Source organism: Jaculus jaculus, chromosome 6 (genome assembly GCF_020740685.1).
Source record: "Jaculus jaculus isolate mJacJac1 chromosome 6, mJacJac1.mat.Y.cur, whole genome shotgun sequence".
Classification (NCBI taxonomy): domain Eukaryota; kingdom Metazoa; phylum Chordata; class Mammalia; order Rodentia; family Dipodidae; genus Jaculus; species Jaculus jaculus.
In genome coordinates this window covers 65,587,994-65,603,698 of record NC_059107.1, presented here as the reverse complement: position 1 = coordinate 65,603,698, position 15,705 = coordinate 65,587,994, and the positions used below count along the sequence as shown (strand labels likewise).

General features: G+C 41.8%; 1 protein-coding gene across 7 annotated transcripts in view; it reads right to left on the bottom strand.

The window, feature by feature from the left end:
- Tia1 (TIA1 cytotoxic granule associated RNA binding protein) overlaps positions 1–15,705 on the bottom strand; it is a 68,740-nt gene that overhangs the window by 32,368 nt on the left and 20,667 nt on the right. For 4 of the 7 annotated variants that reach the window (XM_045152524.1, XM_045152523.1, XM_004668314.2 and 1 more), the window contains exons 2-5: positions 15,331–15,427; positions 11,448–11,546; positions 874–928; positions 677–709 (exon numbers count right to left, since the gene is read on the bottom strand). In XM_045152524.1, the coding sequence (XP_045008459.1) occupies positions 677–709; positions 874–928; positions 11,448–11,546; positions 15,331–15,427 (284 nt within the window). The remainder of the gene's footprint in view (positions 1–676; positions 710–873; positions 929–11,447; positions 11,547–15,330; positions 15,428–15,705) is intronic. The other 3 variants (XM_045152527.1, XM_045152526.1, XM_004668315.2) reach the window with 1 other exon arrangement.

Below are 15,705 nucleotides of genomic sequence, written 5' to 3'. Positions count from 1 at the left end.
TATTTGACAGTTTTCTCAAAAGCCAACAGTTTTGGTTGCCCAGACATTACACCATTCAGTTTATGTGAATCCATGTGCAAGTGAACTAAGACTGAAGGCAACAGAATGAAAACAGTAATCCCTTCACTTTACATCAGAACCATTAAAAAAGCATTGGAGAGAAATAACCAACCCATATGTGAAGTTGTTGCATCTTAAAGACAATTCTCAAACAAAAAACATCGAAAAACCCAAAACTGCTGGATGACACTTTAAATCTATATGTATCAATTTTGACAAAGTTATTTGGAAAGAAAAGTTACCCCTATTTGGCAGGCCTTAAACAACATACTGCGTTGCTCTTCGGGAAACACCGTTTCAGGAGCAACTCCAGCACTTGGAAGATCTGGGTATGAAGCCTAGGTAACCTCAAGGAAGTAGGGTATCTTGCCCTTTAGATGGTGAAAGTATTTCTAAGACATCAGCTGTTACCAAGGGGGACAGAGAGCTTGAACTAGCAACAAAGTAGTGGACCAGCCACACTTGGTCAACACTGGGAAGGGGGAATATATTGCCAGAGACAAATAGAAATACTATATCCTTCCTCCCCACTCCCCCCATATAAAACAAAAACTTGAGATGGTTAGTGAATACCCTTGCAAGAGATTTCATTTTATGTTTAAGAAGATACAATTACCTTGTGAACGCTGTGTGCTGACAACGGTACTACCTGATGACAAAGATTAGATTTGTTCTTAAATTTATTAACACAAACACATTAAATCATATCTTAGGATTACGATCAAAACATTACTGCAAACTTGTATGTACATATGCTTTATTATAATACTAAATAATAAAAACAAATTCTCAAAGGGTAAAAGATATACTTACTGCTTGTATCTTTCTTTTGACTGCTGGGAGTTGTTGCCCAATTCACTTTGACTTCCTAAAAAACAATTTATTTTTCTTTTTTTCTTTTTCTTTTTTTTAATTTTATATTTATTCTCAATAAAAATAAAGCTTAAAGATCATATTTGCTTCTATGAACACATAAGAAACAGAGCATTCAAGGATATAACAGTTCTAGTCAAAGTCTCAATATGTATCATTTGATCAAAATTATGACAACACTGGGCTAGAACCTCTGGCCTCACAAATGATGAGCAAACACACTACCACTGAACTTTCCAGAAATACCCCTTTTCTTAAAAATTTGAGGGCTGGAGATATGGTTTAGTGGTTAAGTGTTTGCCTGTGAAGGCTGAGGACCCAGATTTCATTCCTCAGAACTCACTTAAGCCAGTAGCACATGGTGGTGCTTGTGTCTAGAGTTCATTTGCAGTGGCTGGAGGCCCTGGCGAGCCCATTCTCTCTTTCTCTCTCTCATAAACAAATAAATAAATGAAAAAAAAAACTTTTTAATTGAGTCAAGGGGGCTGAAGAGATGGCTTAGTGGTTAAGGCGTTTGCCTGCAAAGCCAAAGGATCCTAGTTTAACTCTCCAGAACCCAGTAAGCCAGATGCATAAGGGAGCACATACGTCTGGAGTTCGTTTGCAGTGGTTGGAGGCCCTGGCACATTCATTTTCTCTCTCCCTCTCTCTCTCAAATAAATAAAAATAAAGTTTAAAAAAAAAAAAAACTGAGACATCTCACTAAGTTACCCAGTTGGCTTTGAACTTAACTCCATAGCCCAGCAAAACCCGGAACTGGTTACAGGTCTGTAGCAGCAAGTTCAGCTACAGCAAGTAACTCTGACAAAAACTAATTTTTACACATCTCTGTTGATGTTCAAATATCTTGTTTGGTTTGTTTTTCTGAGGTAGGGTCTCACTCTAGCCCAAGCTGTCCTGTAATTTACTCTGTAGTCTCAGGCTGACCTAGAACTTGCAATCTTCCTACCTCTGCCTCTCAAGAGCTGGGATTAAAGGTGTTAGCCACCACATCTGGCTTCAAATATCTTTTTTTTTTTTTTTGGTTTTTCAATGTAGGTTCTCACTGTAGCCTAGGCTGACCTGGAATTCACTATGGAGTCTCAGGGTGGCTTCGAAGTCATAGCAATCCTCCTACCTCTGCCTCCCGAGTGCTGGGATTAAAGGCCTGTGCCACCACACCCGGTTCTCAAATATCTTCTTTACCAAAGGTATCAATCAACACATTCCCCCCTCTCTTCTCTATTAACATCCAATGTTATTAGGCTTCATCCAAACATGAATAACCAAGTAAGTATTTCAGCATGTCACTTGTACAGTACCAGAGAAAAAGGTAACATAAGCATAGGTCTCTGAACTCCAGAACCTTGAGTCTACCCTTTGATATTCAGTATGAACAACTGGGGCTGGGAGGATGGCTAGTTGGTTAAAGCACTTGTTTGCAAAGCCTGCTGGTCCAGGTATTCAATTCCATAGTACCAATTTAAAACCAGATGCATAAACTGGCACAGGAGTATGGAGTTCATCTGCAGTGGCAAGAGGTCCAAAAATGACTATTCTCTCTCTCAATTAAATAGTATTTTAAAAATAAAATAGGAGCCAGCATGGTGACACACACCTTTAATCCAGGCTTGGGAGGCAGAGGTAGGAGGAACACCATGAGTTCAAGACCCTACTTCAAAAAACAAAAATAGGGGTGGAGAGATGGCTTAGCAGTTAAGCCCTTGCCTGTGAAGCCTAAGGACCCCGGTTCAGGGCTCAATTCTCCAGGACCCATGTTAGCCAGATGCACAAGGGGGCACATGTGTCTGGAGTTCGTTTGCAGTGGCTGGAGGACTTGGCATGCCCATTCTCTCTCTCTCTCTCTCTGCCTCTTTCTCTCTCTGTATGTCACTCTCAAATAAATAAACATAAAACAAAAAATTTTTTAAAAATGAAAAAATAAATGAACAAGTAATAAAATAGGGCTGGAGAGATGGCTCAGTGATTACGGCACTTGCCTGCAAAGCCTAACAACCTGAGTTCGATTCCCCAGTACCCATGTAAGCCAGATAGATGCACATGGTGGTACATGCATCTGGAGTTCGTCTGCAGTGGGTGGAGGCCCTGGCATGCCCATTCTCAACCCCCCCCCCACAAATAAATAAATCAAAATAAAGTTAAAAAAATTAAAAACTATAACATACCAAGGCTGGAGAGATAACTTGGTGTTTAAAGTACTTGCCTACAAATCATAAGGACTCATGTTCATGTTCATCTCTCTGGGTCCCACATAAGGCAGACGCATAGTGACACAAGCATGCAAGATTGCACATGCACATATCTAAGACTACACAGTGAATTTCAGGTCAGCCTGAGCTAGTAAGACCTTACCGCAAAATACTTAAAAACAAAAAAAAACCTACCAAACTCCTTTTATAAAGTCATCAGCATTGCCTGATATCAAAACCAGATGACAGAACAAAAACAGAAAATGACAGACCAATCTCTCTCATGAACATAGATGTGAAAAAATTTAATAGAATACTGGTAAATAAGCAGGGTGTGATGGTGGCACATGCCTGTAACCCATGCACTCGGGAGACAGAGGTAGGAGGATTATTGTGACTTCAAAGCTACCCTGAGACTACATAGTGAATTCTAGGTCAGCTTGGGCTAGAGTGAGACCCTACCAGCCCCAAAAATGTACTGGCAAACAGAATATAAGAATACATCAAAAACATCATTCAAGCCAGGCATGGCGGCACATGGCTTTAATCCCAGTACTTTGGGAGCAGAGGCAGGAGGATTACCATGGGTTCAAGGCCAACCCTGAGACTAGTGAATTCTAGGTCAGCCTGGGCTAGAGCAAGACCCTACCTCAAAACCCCTCCCCCTCAAAAAAAAATCATACAAGGGCTGGAGAGATGGCTTAGTGGTTAAGGCAGTTGCCTATGAAGCCAAAGGACCCAGGTTTGATTCCCTAGGACACATGTAAGCTAAATGCAGAAGGTGGCACATGCATCTCAAGTCCGTTTTGCAATGGTTAGAGGCCCTGGTGTGCCCATTCTCTTTCCTCTCTGTCTCTTTCTTGCAAATAAATAAATAAAACTTTACATATATATACGTATGTATGTATATATATATATATGTATATATATATATACATACACACACATACACACACACACACACACACACATATAGAGAGAGATATAGATTTTTTTTTTAATTTTTTTTATTTATTTATTTGAGAGCAACAGACACAGAGAGAAAGACAGATAGAGGGAGAGAGAGAGAATGGGCGCGCCAGGGCTTCCAGCCTCTGCAAACGAACTCCAGACGCGTGCGCCCCCTTGTGCATCTGGCTAACGTGAGGCCTGGGGAACCGAGCCTCGAACCGGGGTCCTTAGGCTTCACAGGCAAGCGCTTAACCGCTAAGCCATCTCTCCAGCCCCTAGATTTTTTTTTTTAAAGAGCCAAGCATGGTGGCACATGGCCTTTAATCCCAGCACTAGACAGGCAGAGGTACGTGGATCACTGTGAGTTTGAGGCCACCCTGAGACTACATAGTAAATTCCAGGTCAGCCTGGACTAGAGTGAGACCTTATCTCAAAAGACCAAATACTAAATTTTAAAAAGATCCAGATGTGGTGGCACATGATTTTAATCCCAGCACTGGGGAGGCAGAGATAGGAGGAGGATTGCCAAGAGTTCAAGACCACCCTGAGACTACACAGTGAATTCCAGGTCAGCCTGAGATAGAGTGAGACCCTGCCTTGAAAAAAACAAAAATAAATAAATAAATAAATCCCCTCCCCCCCCCCGCCAAAATCAGGGAGACCTACCTCAAAAACCAAACAAAAAAAAAAAAAGTTTCTCCTTTGCTTCCATAGGCAGCCACTTCCACAGTGAGCTCCTGGCCTGTAGACACCACTGGATTGGAGCCTTGCTGCTTGGAGACATGATTCCGAGAAGGAAAGCCAGGGATTTGGATTTCAAAGAGCAGCCAGAGGAACAACAGACCCTAATGGGCCTGAACTTGGGTTTGGCCAGGGTGAAGTGAGTGGGCACCTTATCCTTGGCTTGAGCCATGGCCGTGGATGATAAGAAGGTTCACAATGGCTTCTCCCGGTTGCTCAAGTCTGACCCAAAGTGTTATAGGGACAAGGTGTCACAGTGCCTTGTACCCTCAAATGAGTGATTCGGAGCTATGGTGGACATCAAACAGAGGAGGTTCTGCTCTGCTTTGTGGGACATTGGTCACACAGTACCTTACAATGGACCAGGCCCAGTGGCAACTGGTATAACACCATTTTGTTGTTGTTTTCTCCAGATCCTCCTATCTCTGCCTCTTAAGTACTGGGATTAAAGGCACGTGTCACCACACCTGGCTGCCATGAGGATTTCAAACTAGAAAACTGAGTCATTTCCAGAATTCTGCCAATAATTACTGGGATGATCGTGCCAAATTTGTGTGTGTGTGTATGGTGCTGGTGACTGAACCTAAGATCTTACACATGCTAGCCTAGTGCTCAACTACTGAGCTAGCTATTCATAGCCCCTTTACCTTTTTGTGCCCCCATCTTTTTTTAACATTTTTAAAATTTATTTATTAGAGATACAGAAAGGAAGAAAAAGAGAAACACTAGGCACTCTAGGGCCTCCAGCCACTGCAAACGAACTCCAGATGCATGCACCACCATGTGTGTCTGGCTTACATGGGACCTGGAAAATCGAACCTGTGTCCTTAGGCTTCACAGGCATGCGCCTTAACCACTAAGCCATCTCTCCAGCCCCCCCTTTTTTTTTATTTTTAAAATATCTTTATTTTTATTTATTTATATGAGAGAGCGAGTGTGAGAGAGAGAGAGAGAAAGAGAGGGAGTGAGAATGGATGTGCCAGGTCCTCCAGCCACTGCAAACAAACTCCAGATGCATGCACCACCTTGTGCATCTGTCCAGCCCCCCTTTTTATTTTAAGACACAGACTGGCCTTCAACTTTACTATGTAGCCCTGCCAGGTATTGGAATTGTGAACCTTTGTGAATGTCATGAGTAGCTGTCTACAAAATTGGGCTCTTGGAAAGTTAAACTTTGCTTTCCTCACTTGCAAAGAGTCCAAAATGCTTCTCTTTAATAATTTATAAAGCCATTTTAAAAATTATAATATAATGTAAGTGGTGCTTGCTTGCAAAGCCTGTTTGCTCTCTTTCAACCCCTAAGCCACCCACATAAAGCCTAACTCCAAAAGGGGTGCCAGTCTATCATTAGGCTGTCCCCTGTCCACAATCACATGTGAATAAATAAAATTTTAAAAATACATACTTTATTTATTTGAAGTTCTTTTTTTCTATTTTACTTACCTGAGAGAGAGAGAAAAGAGAGATAATAAAAGACTTGGGCTGGGGAGATGGCTTAGTGGTTAAAGGTGATTATTTGCAAGACCTGATGGCTCAGGTTTAATTTCCCAGCACTCAGATAAAGCCAGTTGGGTAAAGTGGTACATTCATCTGGAGTTCATTTGTAGTGAAAGAAGATACTCTCTTTCTATGTCCTCTTTTATTTTATGTCTCCCAAATAAATAAAAATATTTTTAAAAATAAAAATAGGCCAGGCGTAGTGGTGCACGCCTTTAATCCCAGCACTCGGGAGGCAGAGGTAGGAGGATCACCATGAGTTCAAGGCCACCCTGAAACTACAGAGTTAATTCCAGGTTAGCCTGGACCAGAATGAGACCCTACCTCAAAAAAACAAACAAAAAAAAAAAAACACTAAAAATAAAAATAAAAATAGGGCTGGAGAGATGGCTTAGTGGTTAAGCACTTGCCTGTGAAGCCTAAGGACCCTGGTTTGAGGCTTGATTCCCCAGGACCCACGTTAGCCAGATGCACAAGGGGGCGCATGCATCTGGAATTCGTCTGCAGTGGCTGAAAGCCCTGACACGTGCATTCTCTCTCTCTCTCTCTCTCTCTCTCTCTCTCTCTCACTGACTCCTTGTCTGTCACTCTCAAATAAATAAATAAAAATAAACCAAAAATAAAAATAAAAATAAAAACAGACTGGGCATGGTGGCACACACCTTTAATCCCAGAACTTGGGAGGCACAGGTAGGAGGATCGCTGTGACTTTGAGGCTTGCCAGAGACCACATAGTGAATTCCAGGTCAGCCTGAGTTAGAGTAAGAACCTACCTCAAAAAAGCAAAAAATTTAATAAAATAAAAGTTTAAAAAAAAAAAAACAGGTTTGTAGAGATGGCTTAGCAGTGAAGGTGCTTGCATGTGAAGCCAAAGGACCCAGGTTCAACTCCCTAGTAGGTAGACATGTGTATGGAGTTTGTTTGCAGCAGCTGGAGGCCATGACATACCTATTCTCATTCTCTCTCTCAAATAAATAAAAATATTAATAAATAAATAATAAAATAAAACGGGTTCAATTTCCCAATGCCCACATAAAACCAGATTCACAAAGTAGCACATGTGTCTACAGTATGCTTGCGATGGCAGGGGGCCCAGAATGCTCATATAAACACACTCTCTCTCTGTCTCCCTCAAATAAAAAAATAAAAATATTTAAGGGCTGGACAGGTGGCTCAAAATTAATGTGCTTGCCTGCAAAGGCTAAGGACTTGGATTCAATTCCCCCTTACCCACGTAAAACCAGGTACATAAAGAGGTGCATACATCTGGAATTCATTTGCAGAGGCTGGAAGTCCTGGGGCACCCATTCTCTCTTCTCTTTTTTCACTATCTCTTCTTGCAAATAAATAAATAATTTTTTTTAAACAAAAATGACAAGTAGCCGGGCTTGGTGGCATAAGCCTTTAATCCCAGCACATGGGAGGCAGAGGTAGGAGGACTGCTGCAAATTCTAGGCTACCCTTGGACTGCATAGTGAATTCCAGGTCAGCCTAGGCTACAGGGAAACCCTATCTTGAAAAACAACAAAACAAGCAAAAGAAAAAAAAGGTGGGGGGGGGAGAAAAAGAAAGTAAAGAAAGAAACAAAAACAAAAAAAATGTAGATTAAAGGCATGTTAGCACATGCTTATAATCCCAGCACTTGAAAGACAGAGGAAGGATGATTACTGTCTTCAAGGACACCTTGAGATTACATAGTGAATTCCACATCAGTTTAGGTTACAGTACGAGCAAAAAGGGCTGGAGAGATGGCTTAGCAGTTAAGGCGCCTGCAAAGCCTAAGGACCCTTGTTTGACTCACCAGGTCCCACGTAAGCTAGACACACAAAATGATGCAAGCGCAAGGTCGCCCAAGAGCACAAGGTTGCACATGTATTTTGAGTTCAATTGCAGTTGCTGAAGACCCTGGTGCACCAATTCTCTTTCTCTTTTAATTAAAAAAAAAAAAAGTCCAGCCTGTTGGGCTTGCCTCAAAAAAGAAAAATAGCCAGGTGTGGTGGTGCATGCCTTTAATCCCAGCACTTGGGTAGCTGAGGTAGGAAAATCTCTGTGAGCTCCAGGTTCACCTGACACAGTGAATTCTACCATATTCCAGGTCAATGTAGGCTAGAGCAAGACTCAAAAAAAAAATAAATAAATAAAGGTGTAACTCCTAGGCATAGACCCAAAGGTTGTTACTAACTACCTTAGAGATAATTGCTCATCCATGTTTACTGCTACTCTATCACAATAGCTAGGAAATGGAACCAGCCTAGATGCCCATAAACTGATGAACAGATAATGAATATATGGTACATTTACACAATGGAGTTTATTCAGCTGCAAAGAAAAACGAAATTTGCAAGGAAACAGATGGATCTAGAAAAGATACTAAGTGAAGTAAGTCAGGCTCAGAAAGTCAAAAGCCACATGTTCTTTCTCATATGTGGATTTTAACTTCAAGTGTTTAATTTATACATGAGTTGGAATATAAGTCAGTAGTAGAAGACAAGAAGCAAGAAACAAGCTAATAGGGAGGCAAGAGAGGGGAACATTAATGGGAAGGTATGTTAGATAGATAAGTAAAGGGGCAGAATATGGGGTGGGGGGGTAAGATGGTCTAAATGGGGTCAGGGGAGGGGATGGAGACGTGGAAAGGTGGGAGAAGTATTAATCAAAATTAAAAATGTCAGGGCTGAAGATATAGTTCAGCATTTAAGGCACTTGCCTGTGAAGCTTAAGGACCTAGGTTCAATTTCCCAGTACCCATGTAAAAAGCCAGATGCACAAGGTGGTGCATGCCTCTGTAATTTGTTTGCAGTGGCTGGAGGCCTGGTCATACCCATTCTCTCTAGCTGTCTCTTTCTCTCTCAAATGAATAAAGAAACGAATTATATATATATATATATATATATATATATATATATATATATATATATATATTGATTTTTAAGGTAGGGTTTAGCTCTAGCCCAGGATGAGCTGGAATTTACTCTTAGTTTCAGGTGACCCTTAACTCATGGCATTCCTCCTACCTCTGCCTCCCAAATGCTGGGATTAAAGGCATGTGCCAATATGCTGGACTAAAATTTTTTTTAAATTAAAGATGTTATAAATACCTACTTCTTCACAAGGTAATGATATATATGTAAAAAAAAAAAGAGAGAGAGAGAGAGAGAGTGTTGCAGTGTTAACCAGGTGTGATGGCACATGCCTTTAATCCCAGCACTTGGAAGACTGAGGTAGGAGGATCACAGTGAGTTTGAGTCCACACTGAGACTACATAGTGAATTCCAGGTCAGCCCAGGCTAGAGTGAGACCTTACCTCGAAAAGCCAAAAACAAATAAATAAATAAAAATAAAAATAAATAAAAAAGCTTATGCCGATAGCCAGGCATATATGCCTTTTTAATCCCAGCACCCAGGAGAAGAGGTAGGAGGATCACTGACAGTCCAAAGCCACCTTGAAACTACATAGTTAATTCCAGGTTAGCCTGGACCAGAGTGAGACCCTACCTCGAAAAACTAAAAAAAAAAAAAAGTTCATACCGGGCGTGGTGGCACACGCATTTAATCCCAGCACTCAGGAGACAAAGGTAGGATGATCACCATAAATTCAAAGCCATCCTGAAACTATATAGCAAGTTCCAGGTCAGCCTGGGCTAGTGTGAAAAAGTTTAACTGGGTATGATGGCACATGCCTTTAATACCAACACTGGGAAGGCAGAGGTAGGAGGATCCCTGTGAGTTCAAAGTCACTCTGAGACTACATATCCCTCTCTCTCTCTCTCTCTCACAAATAAATAAAGTATTTTTTTAAAGGGGGGGTAAAGAAATGTAGCGGTTAAGGCGCTTGCCAGCAAAGCCAAAGGACCCAGGCTCGAATCCCCAGAACTCAAGGTGCACAAGGGTGCACATGTGTCAGGAGCTTGCTTGCAGTGGTTACAGGTCCTGGAGTGGTCATTCTCTCTTTCTCTCTATCTACCTCTTCCTCCCCCTCCCCCCCTGCCAAATAAATAAAATACCAAAAAAAAAAAAAAAAAAAAAAAAAAAAAAAAGCCAGGCATGGTAGCACATTCCTTGAGTTCAAGGCCACCCTGAGACTACATAGTGAATTTCAGGTTAGCCTAAGGACTCCAAGTCCCACATAAGCCATATAGCCATATGCACATGGTGCCGCATGCGTCTGGAGTTCATTTGCAGTGGCTAGAGGACCTGGTGGCCCATTCTCACTCTCTCTCTAATAAATAAATAAATAAAAACAAAAAAAATCTTAAAAAACCAAAAACAAAAAACCATGCTGGGCATGGTGGTGCATGCCTTTAATCCCAGCACTTGGGAGGCAGAAGAAGTAGGAGGATTGCCATGAGTTCAAGGCTACCCTGAGACTACATAAGTGAATTCTAGGTCAGTCTGGGCTACAGTGAAACCCTACCTCAAAAAAATAAAACAAGAACCGGGTGTGGTGGCGCGCACCTTTAATCCCAGCACTCAGGAGCCAGAGGTAGGAGGATCACCATGAGTTCAAGGCCGCCCTGAGTCTGCACAGTGAATTCCAGGTCAGCCTAGGTTAGAGTGAAACCCTACCTTGAAAAACAAAAACAAACACAATTTTTTTCAAAAGGTAAAAAAGGGGTTTGAGAAGGCTTAGTGCCTAATGACATTTGTTCATAAAGCCTAATGGTCAAGGTTCAATTTCTTAGCACCCAGACATATAAAGTGGTACATGTATCTGGAGTTCGTTTGCAGTGTTAGGAGACCTTGGTGCACCAATACTTTTTTTTTTTTCTCTCTCAAAAAAAAAAAAAAAAAAAACCAAATAAAATAAAACTGCAAAATAAATAAATGTGTGGAACTGACCTTTTGCTATAAAATATACATAATGGCTCTAAAACAGAAACAAAATCATATAAGAACTTCAAATTTTCCAGTATAAGTGTTACAGATGTTATTTAACCAGCATTTGCAAAGCCCTGTATTTCTTCTCTAGCAGGGCATACACCAGGTATGGTAGCACACACCTATTATCTCAGCACCTAGAAGGTAGTGGTGGGAGGGTCAGAAGTTCAACATTTTCCTGAGCTACATTAAATCCAATAAACAAATAAAAAGACAGATGTCCAAGTCAAGTCACCTTATTTGATGATGACAGCTTACCTTACCCATTATCTTCCGTCCATTCATAGCAGCCAGTGCTGCAGCTGCATGACGATGCTCATGAAATTCCACAAAACAATACGGATCATTTCCGGCTGTCTGTTGAAAGAAAAATACAAAATTAAATTAAAAAAATTTTTTTTATTTATTTGAGAGAGAAAGAGGATAAGATACAGAGGGGGAGAGAGAGAGAGAGAGAGAATGGACACACCAGGGTCCCCAACCACTAAAAATGAACTCTAGACACATGTCCCCCTTGTGCATCTGGCTTATGTGGGTACTGGGAATTGAACCTGGGTCCTGATGCTTCATAGGCAAGCGACTTAACCTCTAAGCCATCTCTCCAGCCCAACAAACAAAAATCTTAATGGGAGAGTAAGGCTTAAAATTGCAGATATTTTAAGGGCTAGGGAGATTGATCAATGGATAAAGGTGCTTGTTTACAAAGCCTGATGGCATAAGTTCAATTCCCAGTGCCTACATAAAGCTAGATGCACAAGGTTATGCATGCATTTGGAGTTACAAGAGACCGTGGTATGTTGGTGTGCACATTCCCTCTCAGTCTCAAATAAATATTCAAATTAATCTTTTTGTTTTTGTGTTTTTCAAGGTAAAGTCCTGCTCTAGCCCAGGGTGACCTGAAACTCACTATGTAGTCTCAGGGTGGCCTACCTCCTACCTCAGCCTCCCAAATGCTGGGATTAAAAGCGTGTGCCACCATGCCCAGCTTTAACTAAGATGTATTTATTTACTTACTTATTTAACAGAGAAAGACGGGGAGAGAGAGAGAATGGGTGCACCAGGGCCTCCAGCTACTGCAAATGAACTCCAGATGAGTGTGCCCCTTTGTGCATCTGGCTAATGTGGTTCCTGGGGAATCAAACCTGGGTCCTTTGGCTTTACAGGCAAACATCTTAACTGCTAAACCATCCCTCAAGCCCTTACGTAGGTTTTATAACATTTCAGTTATCAGATCATGGATAGTGAATGGTTCATTCCACAAATAAATTTTAGATAAAAAGTAAACACTATGATTTTTCAGTGCTATGGATCAAACCGGAGTCTTACATTTGCTATATAAAAATGCTAGCCAAACAACCTACCACACAGCTCTAACCCTACCCTTGTATATTATTTTCTTTCTCTGTTTGCTTTCTAATTTTTATTATTATTTATTTATTTGACAGAGAGGCAGTTAGAGAGAATGGGCATGCCAGTTCCTCTAACCACTGCACAAGAACTCCAGAAGCATGTGTCACCAGTGCATCTAGCTTTCATGGGTCCTTGGTAATTGAACCTAGGTACCTAGGCTTCTTTGCGGGTAAGTGCCTTAACCACTACATCTCTCCAGTCCTATTCATTTTATTTACTTATTTGATATTTTATTTTTATTTATTTATTTGAAAGAGAGAAAGTGAAAGAGGGAGGAAGAAAGGGTGCACCAGGGCCTCCAGATACTGCAAATTAACTCCAGACGCATGCGCCACCTTGTGCATCTGGCTTACGTGGGTCCTGGGGAATCGAATCAAGGTCCTTTGGCTTTGCAGGTAAGCACCTTAACTGCTAAGCCTCTCTCCAGCCCCTATTTATTTTTCTGTGAGAGAGAGCAGGAGAGAAAGAATTTGGGCATCAGGTCCTCCAGCCACTGTAATCAAACTCCCAACGCATGTGCCACCTTGTGTGTCTGGTTTACATGGGCCTGGAGAGTTGAACATGGGTCCTTAGGCTTCGCAGGCAAGTGCCTTAACCACTAAACCATATCTGCAGTCTTCTCTGTTTATTTGCTTGTTTTTGGTTTTTCAAGGAATGGTCTTACTCTAGGCCAGGCTGACCTGGAATTCACTATATATTCATTCTCAGGATTGCCTTGAAGTCATGGTGATCCTTTTTACCTCTGCCTCCCAGTGCTGGGGGTTAAAGGCATCTGCCACCACACCTGGCCTGAGTTTTTTTGTTTGTTTGTTTCATTTTTTTTAAGGTAGGGTCTGACTCTATTCAGGCTGCTACCTGGACCTCACTCTGTAGTCCCAGGCTGGCCTCAAACTCACAGCGTACTGCCTACCTACGGCCCCTAGTGCTGTCAATAAAGGTGTGTGCCACCACATCAGGCTTGATTTTTTTTTTAATTGATTTGGTTTTTTGAGGTAGGGTTTCACTCTATCCCAGGCTGGCATGGGACTGAGGATATGGCTCAGTGGGTAAAGATGCTTGCTCTGAAGGCCTCTCAGGTGGAGATGGGATGCAAAGTGGGTGCATGCATTGGTAACAGCAATGTTTCTATATTTCCATTATAATTGAGATATGATTTAAAAACCTGGACTTTGGGGGAGATGGCTCAGAGGATAAATCCCACCTGTATTCACTTCTTTTTGTTGTTGTTGTTGTTTATTTTTATTTATTTATTTATTTATTTGAAAGCAACAGACAGAAAAAGAGGCAGATAGCCAGGCGCGGTGGCACACACCTTTAGTTCCAGCACTCAGGAGGCAGAGGTAGGAGGATCACCGTGAGTTCGAGGCTGCCCTGAAATTACCTAGTGAATTCCAGGTCAGCCTGGGCTACAGTGAAACCCCACCTCTAAAAAACAAAAAAAAAAGAAGAAGAAGAAGGCGGCATGGTGGTGCACACCTTTAATCCCAGCACTTGGGAGGCAAAGGTAGGAAGGTCACCATGAGTTCGAGGCTACCTTGAAACTACTTAGTGAATTCGTGGTCAGCATGAGCTAGAGTGAAACCCTACCTCCAAAAATTAAAACAACAAAAAAGAACTACTGGGGGCTGGAATGATGGCTTAGTGGTTAAGTGCTTGCCTGTGAAGCCTACGAACACCAGTTCAAGGCTCAATTCCCCAGGACCCACGTAAGCCAGATACATAAGGTGCCACATGCATCTGGAGTTCATTTGCAGTGGTTGGAGGCCCTGACACGCCCATTTTCTCTCTATCTCTCTCTCTGCCACTCTCAAATAAATAAATAAAAATAAACAACAACAAACAGCCTGAGCTAGAGTGAAACCCTACCTCGAGAAACCAAAAAAAGAAAAAAGAAAAAAAAAGAAAGCTAAGGGCTGGAGAAATGGCTTAGCAGTTTAAGCGTTTGTCTGCAAAGTCTGGACCCAAGTTCAACTCTCCAGATTCCACGTAAGCCAGATGCACAAAGGCGAGGCAAGTGCAAGGTTGCACATGCCCACTAGGTGGTGCAAGCGTCTGGAGTTCAAAAGTAGTGGCTGAGGCCCTGGCGCATCAATTCTATCTCTCTCCCTCTGTTTATGTCTCTCTCTCTCTCTCTAATAAAAAGAAAAAAAAAAAAGAAGGCCAACCATGGTGGTGCACACCTTTAATTTTAGCAATAGGAAGGCAGAGGTAGGAGGATCACCATGAGTTAAAGGCCATCCTGAGACTGCATAGTAGAATTCCAGATGAGCCTGGGCTAGAGCAAGACTCTACCTCAAAAAATGGCCGGGCGTGGTGGTGCACGCCTTTAATCCCAGCACTCGGGAAGTAAAGGTAGGAGGATCACTGTAAGTTCAAAGCCAGCCTGAAACTACATAGTTAAGGTCAGCCTAGGCTAGAAGACCCTACCTCAAAAAACAAAAATTAAATAATTAAAAAGAGAGAATATTGGGCTGGAAAGATGGTTCAGGAGTGAAAGATGCTTGCTTGCAAAGCCTGCAAGCCTGAATTGTATTTCTCAGTACCCACATAAAGCCAGATATGAAAAAGGGGTGCATACAGCTCAAGTTTATGTACAGTGCAAGAACCCTGGTGTATACACATGTGCACATGTGCATGCACACACATACACACACACCCATGTGCAAATAAAATAACTAAAATTATTTTAAAAAAAAGGAAGAAGAAAATTAACTGAGTAAAATACCCTTACATCCATAATCATTTTGCAGTTTTTACAAGGTCCAATCTGGCTAAAGAGCTGCAGAATGAGAGCTTCTGTCACGTCTCTGGAAAGATTACCGACATATCTGAAACATAAAGAAAAATAATTTATCATTTTAGATTTGATTCTTTTGGGTGGGTTAGTAGTGGTTGATGCCAGTAATCCCAGCACCTGGGAGGCAGAAGTAAGAGGCCAGCTTAATCTACATGTCAAGTTCCAGGTCAGCCTCACTACAGAGTGACACCCTATCTCAAAAATAAACAAGACCCAGAGCCGGGAGTGGTGGCGCATGCCTTTAATCTCAGCACTTGGGAGGTAGAGGTAGGCGGATCACCGTGAGTTTGAGACCACCCTGAGACTCTG